The 15,916-nt window shown below is 44.2% G+C and overlaps 1 protein-coding gene across 2 annotated transcripts in view; it reads right to left on the bottom strand.

Moving 5' to 3' along the window:
• Positions 1-15,551, bottom strand: part of LOC147436540 (Transducin/WD40 repeat-like superfamily protein) — a 43,681-nt gene extending 28,130 nt beyond the window's left edge. Inside the window, exon 1 of one of the 2 annotated variants that reach the window (XM_086489412.1) lies at positions 15,223-15,551. In XM_086489412.1, coding sequence (XP_086345538.1) covers positions 15,223-15,443 — 221 coding nt within the window. In that variant the 5' untranslated portion in view covers positions 15,444-15,551. The remainder of the gene's footprint in view (positions 1-15,222) is intronic. The other variant, XM_086489411.1, reaches the window with a different exon arrangement.
• Between the last annotated feature and the right edge of the window lie 365 nt (positions 15,552-15,916).

Raw genomic sequence — 15,916 nt, 5'->3', positions numbered from 1 at the left:
CTCCACTCCATGCATTGCAAGGAAAAGGAGTTACTTTCAAGTAGACAGCCAAGGAAATTTTAGCGTTCAAACACTTGAAAGAGAAGCTGACTTCAGATCCGGTAATCATTTTGCCAGATCTTTCAAAACCTTTTGTGGTTCACTATGATGCGTGTGGCCATAGTCGGGGTGCAATTCTAATGCAGAATGGCCGAGTAGTCGCATATGAGAGCAGAATTCTTTAGAAGACTAAAAGGAACTTGCAAGTCTATGAGAGAGAATTGCTGGCAGTAATTCATGCTCTCACTAGTTGGAAACACTATCTGCTAGGGGCTGATTTTGTTGTCCAAACAGATCATCGAACCTTGCGATATTTTCTCACACATACGAAGTTGTCTGAGAAGCATATGCGATGGGCAAACATCTTGTCAATGTTCCATTTTCAGATTGTGCATGTGCAAGGGAAAAAGAACGTGATGGCTGATGCGTTGTCACGAAAGCCCCAAAATTTCAGCAGTGTCAATTCCGTACCATTGTGAACTAGACAAAATGAAGACACGATATGCTGAAGATTCAGATTTTGCAAGGATCTATGACGAGCTTGTTGATGGGAAACATCATGAGCACTATATGCTTAAGAAAGACTTTCTCATGATGCATGAAAAGTTATGCATTACTAAACAGTTACGACCAAAGATTTTGACGGAAAGTCATGCTCCACCTTATGCCGGGCATTGTGGAATTGATGCGATAGTGAAAAGAGTTGAGGCATTCTTCTATTGGCCAACTTTGCGTCAAGATGTTGACACATTTGTAAGATCGTGCTTAGTTTGCCAAAAAGTCAAATTTGACAAGCAAAAGCAACCGCGATTGTTGCAGCCATTGCCAATCCCGGATAGGCCATGGGAAAGCATAGCAATGGACTTTATCTTTGATCTTCCAAGGACGCAAACAGGCAATGATGGGATTTGGACTATCATTTGTAGGTTCAGTAAACAGGCCCATTTCATTCCTATGAGGAAGAAGATAAAGTCAGAACACATGGTCAAGATATTCATGAGCAATATCTTTAGACATCACAGGATACCTCAGTCAATTGTCAGTGACAGGGATCCACGCATGACGAGTCTTTTTTGGAAAGCATTGTTTGAGAATATGGGCACTACGCTAAAGTTCTCTTCTTCGTTTCATCCGCAAACTGATGGACAATCAGAAGAGGAAAATTCTATTGTCATGGACCTGCTCACATGTTATGTGTCAGAGCACAAGGCAACCTGGGAACGCCATCTTCCATTGGTTGAATATACTTACAATAACACTGTGCATACGTCAACAGGTAAGGCACCATTTGAGATAGTGAAAGGAGGGAAGAAAGTCCCGCCCATTTTGTCGACTAAGGACAAGATATTTGAGGCAGACAAGTATGTACAAGATGTGGATGAAACATACAGGAAGATAAAGATTGCTCTTGAGAAGACTCGGGCTAAGCAAAAGAAAGTTGTTGATCGTCGCCGTCGTGAACTTGTATTTTCACTTGGTCATTGGGTGCTTTTGCGCTTTGAAAAGGCCAGGCTTAGGAAAACGAAAGGCAAGGATCGCTTGTTTCCTAAGCTCAGTATGCGATATTATGGTCCTTTTCAGATTTTAGAAAAGATTAGCGAAGTAGCTTACAGGTTAAAGCTACCAGAAGGCTGGAAAATACATAATGCTTTTCATGTCAGCCTTCTAAGACCCTTTGTTGGTAATGTGCCAGAGAATATACTTGATGAGGAACAACCCGAAGTGGAAGAATTGGATGAGATCCTTGTTCCTGAACAGATATTGGCACATAAGGAAAGAACGGTTAGAGGAAAGGTTGCAAGACGCTATTTGGTAAAGTTCAAGAACTATCTGTCACGTGACACATCCCAACCCTATGTGTCCGTGGACAAGCTACACCACAGCAGGGTTCAGTCAGTTCAGTCAAGTCTAGATTAGCAGTGATCTAGCACTTTTGTGAGTCTATTCGTAGACCGTGCATGCCCAGTCACTTAGCATAGATGCATATCCTCCGGTTGCACACAGCATGATCATCGGAATTCCCATCAGAATCCATTAGCATAAGTTAGGGGAATTTTCCAGTGCATTTAGCCTATTTTCCTATTTATTGGTATTTTCACTTATTATTTTTAAGTGACTTTCCAACAAAAGTAGGTAGGGCAATTTTGCTAAGTTAATATATAAGCAAACCCAAGTTAGCACTTTCTGGCAGAAGAGGCAACAGAAGCACCTTGCTCAATAGGCAACTTCTCAGCAAGACCAACCCCCGCGACTACTCTGGCGTTTTCTCCACAAAAGACCTAGCATTTTTGCATCAGATCAGCCTTGACGATTTGTGCACAGCAGATCAGCCCCGGCGTCATCATGACACAGCAGATCAGCCTAGCGTTTTGCATTTGCAGAACCCCGACGACAGAAGGACCAATTTCAGCCCCTGGCGTTTTTGAATTTCAGCAGCAAATTAAGACCGGCATTATTCACCTAAAGTGTAGCAGATTCAGCCCGTAAAGACCATCAGTTTTCAACCCTAAGAAACCTCATTTTTCAGCCAAGCAAACGCAGCCAAAACAGTCATTTTCAGCCACCGAAACAGTCCCCGAATTCAGCGATTAGAAGATCCCAGATTTCAGCCATCAAGTCGTCGTCGTCATCATCGTCGTCGTCGTCGGCATAGTCCCATTGCATCAGTCCATTGCATACGCATTGTACACCTTTGTGCAATCAAAGTAGACCACTCTCGCCGACGAGAGTGGGGCCTTCGGAGGAGGGTTTTACAACCTCTCGGTGTCGTATCTCTTCTCTCTCCTTCTCTCAGTCTCATTCACTTGCACGCACAATATCCACTCATTTTGTTCGTGACCACAGCACTCTACAGACAGAAAGCTCTCTCTTTCCCTAAGAACTTAAAGGAACCTTGAGCAAATAAAGATCACTAATCTTGAGAAAATACAACATTCATTCCGCTGCACCTTACACTATCCATCGTTGGATGCCAAATGGATGGAAGAGTCTGGATTGGTTGATTCACCTCAGCTATTGCAATTGTATCTTGAAGCCTTTCAGATTGAACCCACAGTGAATTGATGTAGCCTTTTTGGAGCAAGGCAAGAGCATGGTTCATGATGCTCAAGAGAGTAGTTAACCAATTGTATCTACTCTTTCCATACAGAATTTAGCTAGAGAAGTTTGTGCTTGAGAGTACACTAGAAGACTTCTATGCTTCAAATATGTATCGTAGCCAAGTTGGTGGGATTGTTAAATCGTCCAACGCTACATTTCCGGAAGCATGTATATCTTGGATTCCCATCATAGAATATGTGTGATATCAAGAGATACTGCATGTATTATTGGCATGCAAGCGAGATCGCTTGCAGTATTTCAAGGGTGGGGTGTGTCAACTGGAGGTGTATTTTTCTTGTTGCCTTCCATAAATAAGTACTAGATATTTTTATTTATTTATATCAAGAGATACCGCATGTATTATTGGTATGCAAGCGAGGTCGCTTGCAGTATTTCAAGGGTGGGGTGTGTCAACTGGAGGTGTATTTTTCCTATTGCCTTCCATAAATAAGTACTACATATTTTTATTTATTTCAGGTTTCTCACATCGGGAGTCTAGGTCGGTCAATCTGGGACTGGTTAGGCCAATTAGCACTGAATTCTGATGAGTATTGAAGCCTGTGTGCACCAAATGAAGTTTGGGCCACTCGGAAAGTCACTTATAATTTTATAAGTCAGTGGGAACTAGAGAATTAACTCAAAGGGGCAAACTGGACACTTGGCAGGAGGAGAGCTGCCGGCAGGACACCTCAGCTAGAGGAAGCACCCAAGAGAGAGAGGGGCTGATTTTTTACTCATAAGTGACCTACAGTGTGTGTGTGTGTGTGTGTGTGTGTGTGTGAGTAGTGGGTACAGGTCTACAGCTTTAATGGAAAGCTTGCCCTTCTCCTCTGTCTCATGTAGCGCGATGATTTACTCTCGTGCATCTCTCTCTCCCCTTTGGCACATATGGTAATGCCCCACTAGTTGGGCTACTCACATGTACAGTTCTGGGGGTTTATGCGCATTTGCCAGGGCAAGAGCCTTCTGAACAGGAATCAGATTAGCTAATTGCTAATCCCCACAGGTAGCACAGTTCCATCGCGAAAGATTGCGGGTTTGGAGAGTTTTCTCGCGTAAAATCTCGTCCAATTCACAAACTGTCCCATTGTGTGCGGGAGCCCTTGAGACACGTGGAGGTGTGTTCGCTCCGCTACAAACGATCCGAAACAGGGAATTACAACCTGCTGTGTTTTTCTGCAGGTTTGGGGTTTCGCACCTAAACTGCAAGGGAACAACAAGGGAGCCTGATGAGAGCCTTGGGATGTGTGTACAGGCTTTTGGGCACCCGATAGTGAAAAACAGAGAATTACAGCCCGCTGAATTTCTGTGACAGCTCACCAGAAAGCTTCCAGATAGCGAGGGAATCCGCCCTAGACAGGTTCTTTTGACCTACAGGGGTTTTTGCATCGTTATGCTGCCGAAATCAGGTCGAAAACTGCGTTTTCAGCCCTCGTCAGGTTTGGACAGCTTTGTGAAAGCTTGTGCTAAGTGGTCGGATCGTCTACCTTAAATTAATAAAGAAATACCGAAAGGGGCCTACAGGGTAGGTCTCGTGTGCGCAGTGACATTCTAGTCACTGGACGCAACTGTGTTCTCTTTTCTTCTCAATGCTCTGTGTAAAGTTAACAGGTAATTAAAATAGTACCGCCCTCTACGTTGTACAGGCCGGTTATAGCAACCATAGCGTACATTAAACTGCCAACGGCTGATGCATAAGGAATGTTGGCCATTTCAACCTGCATATCATCTGTCTTTGGGCGATCATGTGCAGTAAGTTTTACATATGGAGGCAACGGAGTACCAATTGCCTTTCCCCCTTCCATATGAAAACGATGCAACACCTTATCAATGTAATCTCGCTAAGATAGATACAGACGCCTGTTGGGTCTATCTCGAGAGATACGCACGCCCAAAATATGATTAGCATTACCAAGATCCTTCATGTCAAAGCGTTTCCATAAGCTTTGTTGTAATGCATTCAACTCAGTGACATTTCTGCCCGCAACAAGCATGTCATCAACATACAAAATCAGCAGTAGAAGACTTCTATCACTGGCCTTTTTGGTATTCAAACAGTGATCGAGATCACAACTTCGGTACCCTTGAGACCTCATGAATGTATCAAACTTGTGATACCATGCACGTGATCGGAATTACATCTTCGGTACCCTTGAAACCTCATGAATGTATCAAACTTGTGAATGCACGTGGAGACTGTTTCAAACCATACAGGCTCTTCAAGAGTCTACAAACTGTTTTCTCTTGTCCCTTTGACACAAAACCTTCTGGCTGCATCATATAGATTATCTCAAGCAAAATTACCATGCAAAAACGTTGTTTTTACATCCATTTGCTTTTATTCCAGATCTTGAGAAGTAACTAGACCCAAAACAAGGAGTAATGTGGCAAGCTTCACGACAGGAGAGAAAATCTCATCAAAGTCAACACCATGCTTTCGCTTGTACCCTTTAGCAACCAAATGTGCAAGAGGCATCAGATGTAACCTTTGTCTTGTAAACCCATTTACATGGCAGAGCCTTATGCTCTTTAGGCAGATCAACCAAATCTTATGTATGGTTCTTCTTCAAAGACTGCATTTCCGAAACCATTGCTTTGAACCATTTCTTACAAGACGGCTCACCACAATCAGTAAGCATGACATAGTCCAGAGACGGTTCATATCTATCGGGAGGCCTCGTCACCCGAGTAGACCTACGCACCCAATGATCCATAGCAAGTGGATTTTTAGCCTGTAAGTCATCAAAAACAGCAGGCTGTTCAGCCGGTTGCATCACATCAACGGGCTGCCTATAGCCATCAACCTGTTCCCCAACCTGTGGTGCATCAATGGCAACTTCTTGGGGCTGATTTTCAGCACCTATTGGCTGATTTTCAGCACCATTTTCAGCATGCTTTGCTGCTGAACATTGGGCCTTCTTGGCTGTCCATAAGTCACATCTTCACGAAAAACAACCTGCCGCACTTTCTCGACTCTTATGGGCTGTTTATGCATGCAATTTTCATTGAAGATGACATCATTGCTGTGTATGATTTTCCGCAATGTGGGATCCCATAATCTATATCCCATTTCACCATCCTCACCATATCCTAGGAAAATACATTTACTAGACTTGGGTTCAAGTTTGGTGCACAGTTCACTCCGGATGTGAACATAGGCCTCGCAACCAAACACTCGCAAATGTGCATATGAGTGTGGCTTGCCGGACCACACCTCCTCGGACACCTTTCCACCCAAAGTCTTACTCAGTGAGCGATTAATCAAGTGAATAGTTGTTTGCACAGCTTCTACGCAAAAACCATGAGGTAATGCAACATGTGACAGCATACTCCGAACTTTCTCCCGGATAGTCCGGTTTAACCTCTCTGCAACTCCATTTTGGGAGGGATGAAAAGGAGCAGTGCGCTCTCTTTTAATGCCTTTAGCGGCACAAAAGTCAATAAATGCTTTTGATACATACTCTCCACCATTATCTGAGCGCAAAGACTTAAGCTTCTTGCCAGTATAATTCTCAACAAACGCAAGAAACTTCTTAAAAGTATCCAAAACATCACTTTAGCACGTATTGGATACACCCACACCTTATGTGTAGCATCATCGATAAACGAGACAAAATACTTCTTTCCCCTTAAGGACAATTGGAGCATTTCACATACATCTGAATGGATTAAGTGTTACCTGTCAGACTTTAAAGAAAGAGATCTCTTGTGCAGTGTTTGAGTGTGCTTACCATAAATACAGTGCTCACAATAAGAAAAATCAGCATACCTCAAACACAGCAAATAACCACAACGAGACACAGTTTCCATTCCTCTTTTACTCATGTGTCCCAACCGGCCATGCCACAAAGAAACACTCAGTTGCTCGGTTACGGCAACAACATGGTCACACACACTGGATACGTACAAAGGATATAAGGTGTCCACTTTGCAGCCCTTGGCTACAATCCGTAACCCTTTACATATCTTCCACTTGCAATCACCAAAAGTGGTGTGATAGCCTGCATCATCCAACTGCCCTGAACTGGAGTTGTGGAACATGACGCACTTTATGCAAAACAAAGGTCATACCATCTGCAAAAGAGAATTGCACACTACCAATTCCAACTATATCACATGCATAATTATCCCCCAAATAGACAGTGCCCTCCATCTCACCTGTGTACTGAGAAAACCAATCCATGTGAGGTGTCACATGAAAAGAGGCACCTGAATCAAGGATCCAAGTATGCATGTCCTCACTAGAACACATAGCCAGGGTATGTGCATCAAAAGAAGAGGCATTGAGTACATCATTGTTGTTGTCACTCTCACAGCTACTTACAACGTTTATTTCCTCAATCAAAACATTGCTCTTCTTTGCATTTCCCTTGTCCTTCGCATTTCCCTTGTCCTTTGCATCTGTTTCAGCACCTTTGTTTTTCTCTTTCTTCCACTCGAAACATTCGCCTTTATAATGCCCTTTCTTACCGCAATGGTGGCACTCAACATCTTTCCTGCGAGATTTGATGCGTGCCTTGCCCTTATGGTCAAACTTCTCCCTCTGTTGGGACCTGCCCCTCAAGTGCAATGCATTAGAAGAACCCCCATTGGTGTTCTTCATGTTCATCTCTTCCATGAAGAGAGAACTCTCTACATCCATATATGTAAGTGTTGCACTCAAGCTACTGAGAGCTGTCCGGAAAATATCCCAACTCTCGGGCAATGTGCATAGCAGAAAAGTGGCTTTGAACTCGTCGCGTCAATCTCAAATTTTAGACTTGAGAGTTGGCTGAAAATTGAGTTGAACTCATTGAGGTGCACCGACATTTGCGTCCCCTCCTTCATACGGAGATCCATAAGCTTCTTAAGCCAATAAACCTTACTAGCCGCACTCTGCTGTGCATACAAATCATCCAATCTCTTCCACATACCCCAAGCTGACTTTTCGTTCTCAACATTGAACAATAAGCTGTCAGACACTGAAAGCATAATCGTGGAACGAGCTAACTCGTCCACTTCCTCCCATTCCTCATCCGACATGTCAATAGGTTAGTGTCCCTGCACTTTAATCGGTTTTGCCTGTTTCTTTTGCAGCATCACATTATAACATTGCTTCTTCCATAACGCAAAGTTATGGGCCCTTTCAAGCTTCCGAACGTGCAAAAGATTGCCACTTTCACTGCTTGAAGCAATTCCAAGTGAGTGCAAATGCTAAAACCCTGATTTAGCGACTTAAACACACCCAAATGTGCGCAAATAGGCCAAAAACAGCCTGCTGTACCAGAAAAACAGCAACCGATTTTCACTCAAAATCAGTCCACAACTGCTTACATTCATTGCCAAACCCTTACCAAAGGTTTCCACAGGGTGTAATACATCTATTGCTTGCTGAAATTCACTGTTGTATGACAAAATTCAGACCTGTAAACACCTGTTTTGCTGAATTTTCAGACCGGTACTAGTGGAAATGCCTGTAAGTATGACCTGTGCGACTCGCCCTGCTGAATTTGTGTCGAATTGACGTCGAATTTGGTCAATTTCAGCAAAAATTGACTGTTGTTCGCAAGTTTTCGAAACCCTAATTTCACGGAAATGGTCACCGTGGGTCTGTTCTACACGATGAGGAGACTCCTTCGCGACAAGTTTGAGGCAAATTGGTAGAAATCCCTGCGCGCAACGAGGAAAATCAAAATTCTGATATGTGCTCGCGAGATGGCTCTTGTGGGAAACCCTAGGCTCTGATACCACGTGTGGGGGAGGTGAAGAAGAAGCCTACTTGGTGCCTCTTGTGATGGCGATGGAGAAGAAGGGAGGAGCGTGAAGCAGGAGCAGGCGTGGAGAGAGAGAGAGAGAGAGAGAGAGAGAGTAGAGTACGATTTTGGGAGAAGAGCCCGTTTTTAGAGTTTGGGCTTTCTCTTTATTATGAGTAAGTGACCTAAGGGTCCAAGGGCCATTCACATTTGGGCCCTTGGACTCAAGGCTTAAAATGCCTTTATAAACATTATTCCCTAACAATTTGAACTTAGTACAATGCCGGTACTCGCGCTCTGCACCTTCTCACTAAAGCGTGCCAGAGATTGATCCCCCTGCACTTATTTAAAATTTTAAAGGCCCTTGGCCTGAAAAGCAGCTCCAGTGAAAAGCCTCAAACTCAACAGCATCTGATCCAAAAGCGCCAAAAGCTACCAGCGCGATTTACGAAAATCCGTACAACTGCCACGTCAACAGCACAAATCACGGAAATCCATACAAGCTGCCACGTCAGCATGTCAACGCATTTGCGGAGCGTCCGTAATGCTGCCACGTCATCAGCTGCTTTTTATTTTAATGTCTTTGGGTTACTTGGGCCCCAACAGATGGGGTCCCATAAGTTAGCGAGAACTTCACTTTTAAAATAGTCCACTCAGCACGACTTTGCAAGTTGATAAAACTTCTTCTGTTGCTTATGCTTCTTCACTTGGGGTTTAGGCCCCTCGGCCGGGATCTGCAACTCGGCGAGAGAGAGACCGAATATCGGGTCCCAAACCCTCAAGGGCCCCCTTGCTCTGTTGCCAGAGTAAATACTTTCTCTATTCTTCCACAATGCTGATGCAATGACTAAATGTTGAAATGTTGATGCTGATGGGTATTGATGCTACTGATGTTGGGTACTACTCAGATACTGAAGGGTACTATGGGTACTGAAGGTGCTAAGGTACTGCGGGTACTAAAGGTATCGATGGATATTAAGGGGATACTGCAGGGTACCGAGGTACTACGGGGTACTGAGGGGTGCTTAGGTATTGATGGGTTCTGTGACGACAATGATGAGGTACTGATGGATTCTATGTCGACGACGATGACGACGACAACGAAGTACTAATGGGTTCTATGTCGACGACGATCACGGCGACCAAGGTTGGATTAGTTCGTACATGCTAATCCGTACAGTACGGCACGTCCGTACTGATCCGTACTGTACACGGATTGATCATACTGTACGGTGATTTTTTTAATTTTATTTTTTAAAATAAATTTGGTGGCCTCATGGCAGCAACCAGGGTCCATACATTTTCACATATTTCAGCATGGTGTTTTTATTTAGCTATGCTCTACTTTCATTGTTCAATTGTTAGCAGGTACTTTCATTAAATGCTTGAAGGTTTTTCATCGTTCTTTTGTCACCAGATACAAATGTTTAATGTATGTTTTACACGATCGTTACTTGGTACTTGGCTAGTGAATCTCGAGTTGATAATGTGTAGTAATGTGTCCCCAACTAGTTTGCATGATATACATTTTCTTAATTTCTAATGAATAATAGAATTTTTTTTTAAATGTTCCCTCATTTACTGGTTTTTTACAAAGGTACGTATTTTTACGTACATAAAAATTTTATCTATACGGAATGATGTACAGTACGTACAGATACGTATCGTACATTACGTATGGTACCACCTTAACGGCGACGACGAGGTACTGATGGGTTCTATGTCGACGACGATGATGTCGACGACGAGGTACTAATGGGTCTATGTCGACGACGATGACGATGACGATGACGATGACGATGACAATGACGACGAGACAAGGTTCTGATGGGTTCCGTGGATCCTTATGCCGAGCCAAGGCACAAGGGGTGCTAGGTACTGAGGTACTGTGTCGACGACGACGACACTAAGGCTGAATGCCGGAATCTACTAAGGCTGAATGCCAGAATCTACTAGCGATGCCGATGGCAAGGGATCTACCTTAAATTTGCTGGCACTTCAAGATGAAACGCTAGCTGTCTTGGGCTGAAACACTGATCAGGCTGACTGAAAAATGCTGGTCTTCTGGCTGAAACGTTGATGGTCTTCATGACGAGGATCTGCTACTAGATGGGTGCGGTACAGCGGCTAAGGGCTGATCTGAAACGCTGATGGTTTAGGGCTGAAAAAGCTGGTTCATGCTGCTCGAGAAAACGCTGGAGGGACTGTGAGTACTGCGGGTCTCCTAGTGTTCTTGCTCCCTCTCTCTCTATGCGTCCCATGGCCACTTGCATAGCCTCCCCAATCTGAGTCAAGCACGGACAAAGGCAGCCCCACAACCATGCCAATAATAGGCTGAAAATGAGTTATTAAAAAATAGCATGATAAGAGGTGGTTCACATGCACCAAATACCTACATGCTCAAATATTGTCCTATGCAAGAGAGGGTATGCAACTATGACCGGCCTTGGCATGCACGTCCTACTAGAGGCTCACAAAGTGCCAGGCTCAGTCCTAAGCTAATGACTCATGCTAGATTGCAACAGAAGCATGTCCATGTAGCGCAAGTGAAGTGCGCACGTGACATGCTGACTGTGGGAGTAGGAACTAGATGTCCCCACCAACTGTCGACACTACGTGCAAACCTGTCATCAAAGGTTGAACATCAAGAAAACAGCCCACTAAAGGTTGCAAACCTGTCCTAAAACTGGTGCTGACAAGCTCACAAGAAGTCATAAATTGTCCCACAACTCGTACTGACAAGCTCACAAAAGGGCAAAGAAGTGACCAAATTTGTAGGGTTGTAGGGCCAAGCTACCACCAGGGGAGGAGAGAACATGGAGATAGGAAAGGTCCACACTCCAACAAAGCCTCCTCAAATTGTTTTCATTGTTGGCTAAGGGTCTAGCACCACATGCTCCACCTCTAAACCTCATCCAGGGAATTCGGAGGATCAAACACGAAGTCAATCTGGAGATAGAAGTATCCCACTCTGCCTGTCAAGGCCAACTCTAACACATGCCCTAGAACATGCACATGAACTACTGCATACCGAATGAGCATGAGTCAACTAAAGCCGGAACTGGAACTGCTATCCTTAGATGGACAATGGAAAATCAAAGAACATCCTCTGCTTCAAGATGGGAAGAGATCCCCCTGTGAGACAAACAGCTTGGCCAAATGATAAGCTTTCATTGTCTTCTTTACCGGAACAAAGTGAGCTTGTTTGCAGAATCGGTTCGATGATTGTCCAAATGCCATCATACCCACTCTAAGTCTTTGGAAGATCAACGATAAAGTCCATTGCTATACTCTCCCAAGGTCGCTTAGGAATAGATAAAGGTTGTAGTAATTCTGGTGCTTTGTGTTTGTCAAATTTGACCTTTTAACGCACCAAACAAGTGCGTACAAACTCATCCACATCCTTTTCGAGCTGAGGCAAGTACTTTCGCACCCCTTTCAAGTACTCTTGATGCCTCTATGCCCAGCAAAAGGTTGGTTATGGCACCATGTCAGCACCTTTCTTCTCAAATTCGGGCGTTATTGTGCATCCAAAGTTTCATGTGAGCCGTCTTATAGAAAAACTAGGTGAAGCAAACACTATTGTGCCTCTCAACAAAAATGTTTGGAAAGGTATTCAAACTGAGTATATTCCTTGAGAACCAGAGATTGTTTTAGGTCACCTTACCCATCATCCGTGCCAATGTGCTTTACATTGAGTATTTAATTGAATAGAAGGATCGATCTGAAAACTTCGCTACTTGGGAATAAATCAAAGCTTTGAAGGATATCAATGGTTCTTAAGGGAAGTACGTTATGTCCTCATCATAGGAGAGGGGATCTAGTATATGACACCATCTAGATTGGTGTCTACTGTCCGGACGGACGTAGTGTGAACCCGACCAGTGTGGCTAGTCAATTTCATAAAAAGAGGTCAAGGTCTCATTTGTGGATTATTGACCAATACTGGCAAAGTCCCAGTGGTTAGCCCGCAAGGCTAAGAGTACACAAGGTCAACTCGAGGAGGTGAGGCTGGGTGATATGGAATGCCCGGTCTTACAGGTGCACATCCACGTTCTCGAACGTTGGCCCCAGCAAGGGGGTGTTGTCACGAGGACGTGGCAACTGCTAACCTTAGTTGTTGGTTTCTTTCCGATGATTTTCGTTTAATTTTTGAGACCCTCTTTTTGAAGTGGTAAATGGCCAAACATTGTATGGCCAGTGTGAAACAGTAGTTTCACCCGCAGACAAGAAGTTGGTCGGCACCGGAGTTCCATTAGTAAAAGGGTGTCTACACTCATTTCAAAGTCATCTAGGTCCCCTCAACGCACTTAATAAGTTGGTGGATACTAGGAAATTAACTCCATAGAGGCACAGTGACAAGGTGGAGTCACCTAGAGAAAATCACCCAAGAACTAGGCTACATTGCATTTTTAAACGTGGTCCCAATGGTGAAAGATGGTAAGATGACCAATGAGAGTCCAATGGAAGCATCTCCTAAAATTTAGGGAGCTACTATATTGGGCCATGAAATCTGTTCGCGTCATTAGCTCCGGAATGACAAGAGGAACATTTCATTACTCTGTAGCTAAGTCAACTGAGCAACCGATTGAGATATTTTTAGACCAGAAGGTCTAAAGCGGGGAATTAATGCATGAGTGCCACTTGGCACATTTTTGGGCATTTTCCAACTTAAGAGATAGAGGCATTAAAATAAAACGTGGGCTGCATTTTTCAGTCGTATGGTGGATTGTTGCAGGTACCAAAGCTACTGTGTGCTTGCCTACCCTCTATGTACAGCGAAGTGCAAAAACTGAAGCCTTGCACAGCTTTCACTGCTGTCTTTCCCCCCCTCCATGCAGTTATGTGATGCCCCACAAGAGGGCTCTTCATTTGACCTATGTACAATTATAGACGATTGCCGAGGCAAGAGCCTCCTACACAGATACTGGAATAGCTAGTTGCTAATCCCCCGCAAGTACAAGTAAATTCGGAGAGATTTTACACGAGAAATCTCATCCGAGTGAAACGGCAAGTAGCCCTACACGTGCGGGAGCTTGAGAACTTGCTACTGATGCGACCAGTCAGGAAACGGAGCCCAAAACAGGGAAATACAGGCTGCTGTGTATTTTTGCAGGTTTAGGGTTTCGGTCCTAAAGATCGAAATCACAAGTTTTATTCCCTCTTTGAATACAATAAAGAGGTGCGCCAGTCTTTGGGGCCAACAGGTGTTGGCGTTTGCTTGGTAGCACTCTAGCTTCCAAGCCGTGTATGTTGAAGTGTTAATTCCCATCACAGGTTTTATTTGCAAGTTTCTTTGTGTCCTATAGTCTAGAGTAAAGTTTCAGGTGAAAGTCAAAGTCTACCGCCCTACGGGCCGGCTCCAGGTGTTGCAGGATGGTGACTATGGTCGGGTGGGTAGTCGGACATGTGGCCATAGGTGGTCGAGGAAGCCGGGAGATCCTCCTTGTTTGTACATTTCATGGTATCAGAGACGGCTTGGCTACTAGATGGACTATGTGCACATCCCTAGATGGTTACTTGTCGGATGAGCAAATTTTCTCTTGAAAATGCTTTCATTTTCTTCTCCAGGCATGTGTTAAGATAGGCCATTTGCCATCAATCACAAGCTCAAATGGCAATGACCCGTAGGTTCTAGTGTTCTAAACAAAAGTTTGAAAGGCACTATGCTTTGTGTGTCTTGAAACCACCCCAAAAACACAATCGTTGAATAATTGAGAAAAGCGGAGAAAGTAATGGCTTCCCCTATAGGCTTGCTTCTTTAGAATGGGGATTAGATAGTCAGTTGCCGCAGCATGCAAGAACAAGGAATTAGAGGGGGTTTTGCATTGCTCTTTGCAAGGCAGACCTGAATAGAGAAGAGCTGAGGAAGTTTTCCCGCATTGCAAAGACAAGGTAAAAACAACACAGATGCCTTAACATGAGGGTCTTCTAGCTCTGATGTTACAGGCAAGAAGACATACCCATGCCTTGCATGTGCCAGGATGAGCAAAGGAATATCACCCAATCATCAAGAGGCCATGCTTAAAACATGTAGCTGGTATCTAGTGTCTGGGTGCTCCTTCCACAAGCATGTGACATCCCCCCCTTTGCACATACATCCCCTCTGTGCACAGATCTACCCTGACGCTGGAGTTTGCTCCCGCCACTCTAGCTTCCATAACACACCCAATGGATCTTTACATCTTGACAACCTTAATGTAACAGTGGATATATGCAAATAGAGTTCGTTAAGGTGAACCATTTGATGGCTTTAAAAAAGCATCGGCATCATGCTTCAAGCCAGAAAAAGTGCGTTCAGAAACTTACTCTTTAAAGATGTGTGCAGGTGTGGTGTGCTCTTATGTGATACCTGGAGGCATCTGCGTCTCTGACATCACGGCCGTGAGCTTTATAAATCTTGATGAGCTTGGCGTTGTGGGGATTCCAGAGGCGAAGGGTGCGGTCACGGCCACAGCTGAGGCAATAATTGCCATTCCAGTTGAAGCGCACCGCTAGCACGGCGCCTTCATGGCCCCTCAGCACGGCTGCCTCCCTTGTTGGCAACTTTGGTCCTCCTTCTCTGCTGCTCATCGTAGCCCGCCATCCACTTCACTCCTGTTGTTCGGAAACTCGAAATTCATTATTTCTTTTGGCAAACTGTAAGAAAAACCTTTACAGGAGAATTCCCCTTCTTTATGAGTGCACCACCAATATGAATTGCAACCCTTCTTGGCCTTGCTTTGAGAATTCCAAATGGGCGAACTTTTGTAGCTCTTCCCAACGGTAGGCAAGTTTCGCAACAAGCCATTCCACGAGGAAGAGTGTGAGGAAAGCATCTTCCCCAAGGAAGTGTATGCCTTATAAAATCCCTTCATAAACAATTTTTAAAGTTTGTAAAGATCATAAATAGTCTTGTGGGCAAGTTACGTGAGTTGAGACAGCAAGCAAAGGAAACCTTGTCGATAGAAGGCAAGTCCTAGCAAAGGGGTGTACATGATTGTATAAAACACAAGCCTTATTTGAGCTACAAGTTGCAACATACATCTATTGGCATTGATTACCTG

This window comes from Adiantum capillus-veneris, chromosome 18 (assembly GCF_014529385.1).
Source record: "Adiantum capillus-veneris isolate H3 chromosome 18, ASM1452938v2, whole genome shotgun sequence".
NCBI lineage: Eukaryota > Viridiplantae > Streptophyta > Polypodiopsida > Polypodiales > Pteridaceae > Adiantum > Adiantum capillus-veneris.
This window is presented reverse-complemented; position numbering and strand designations above follow the sequence as displayed.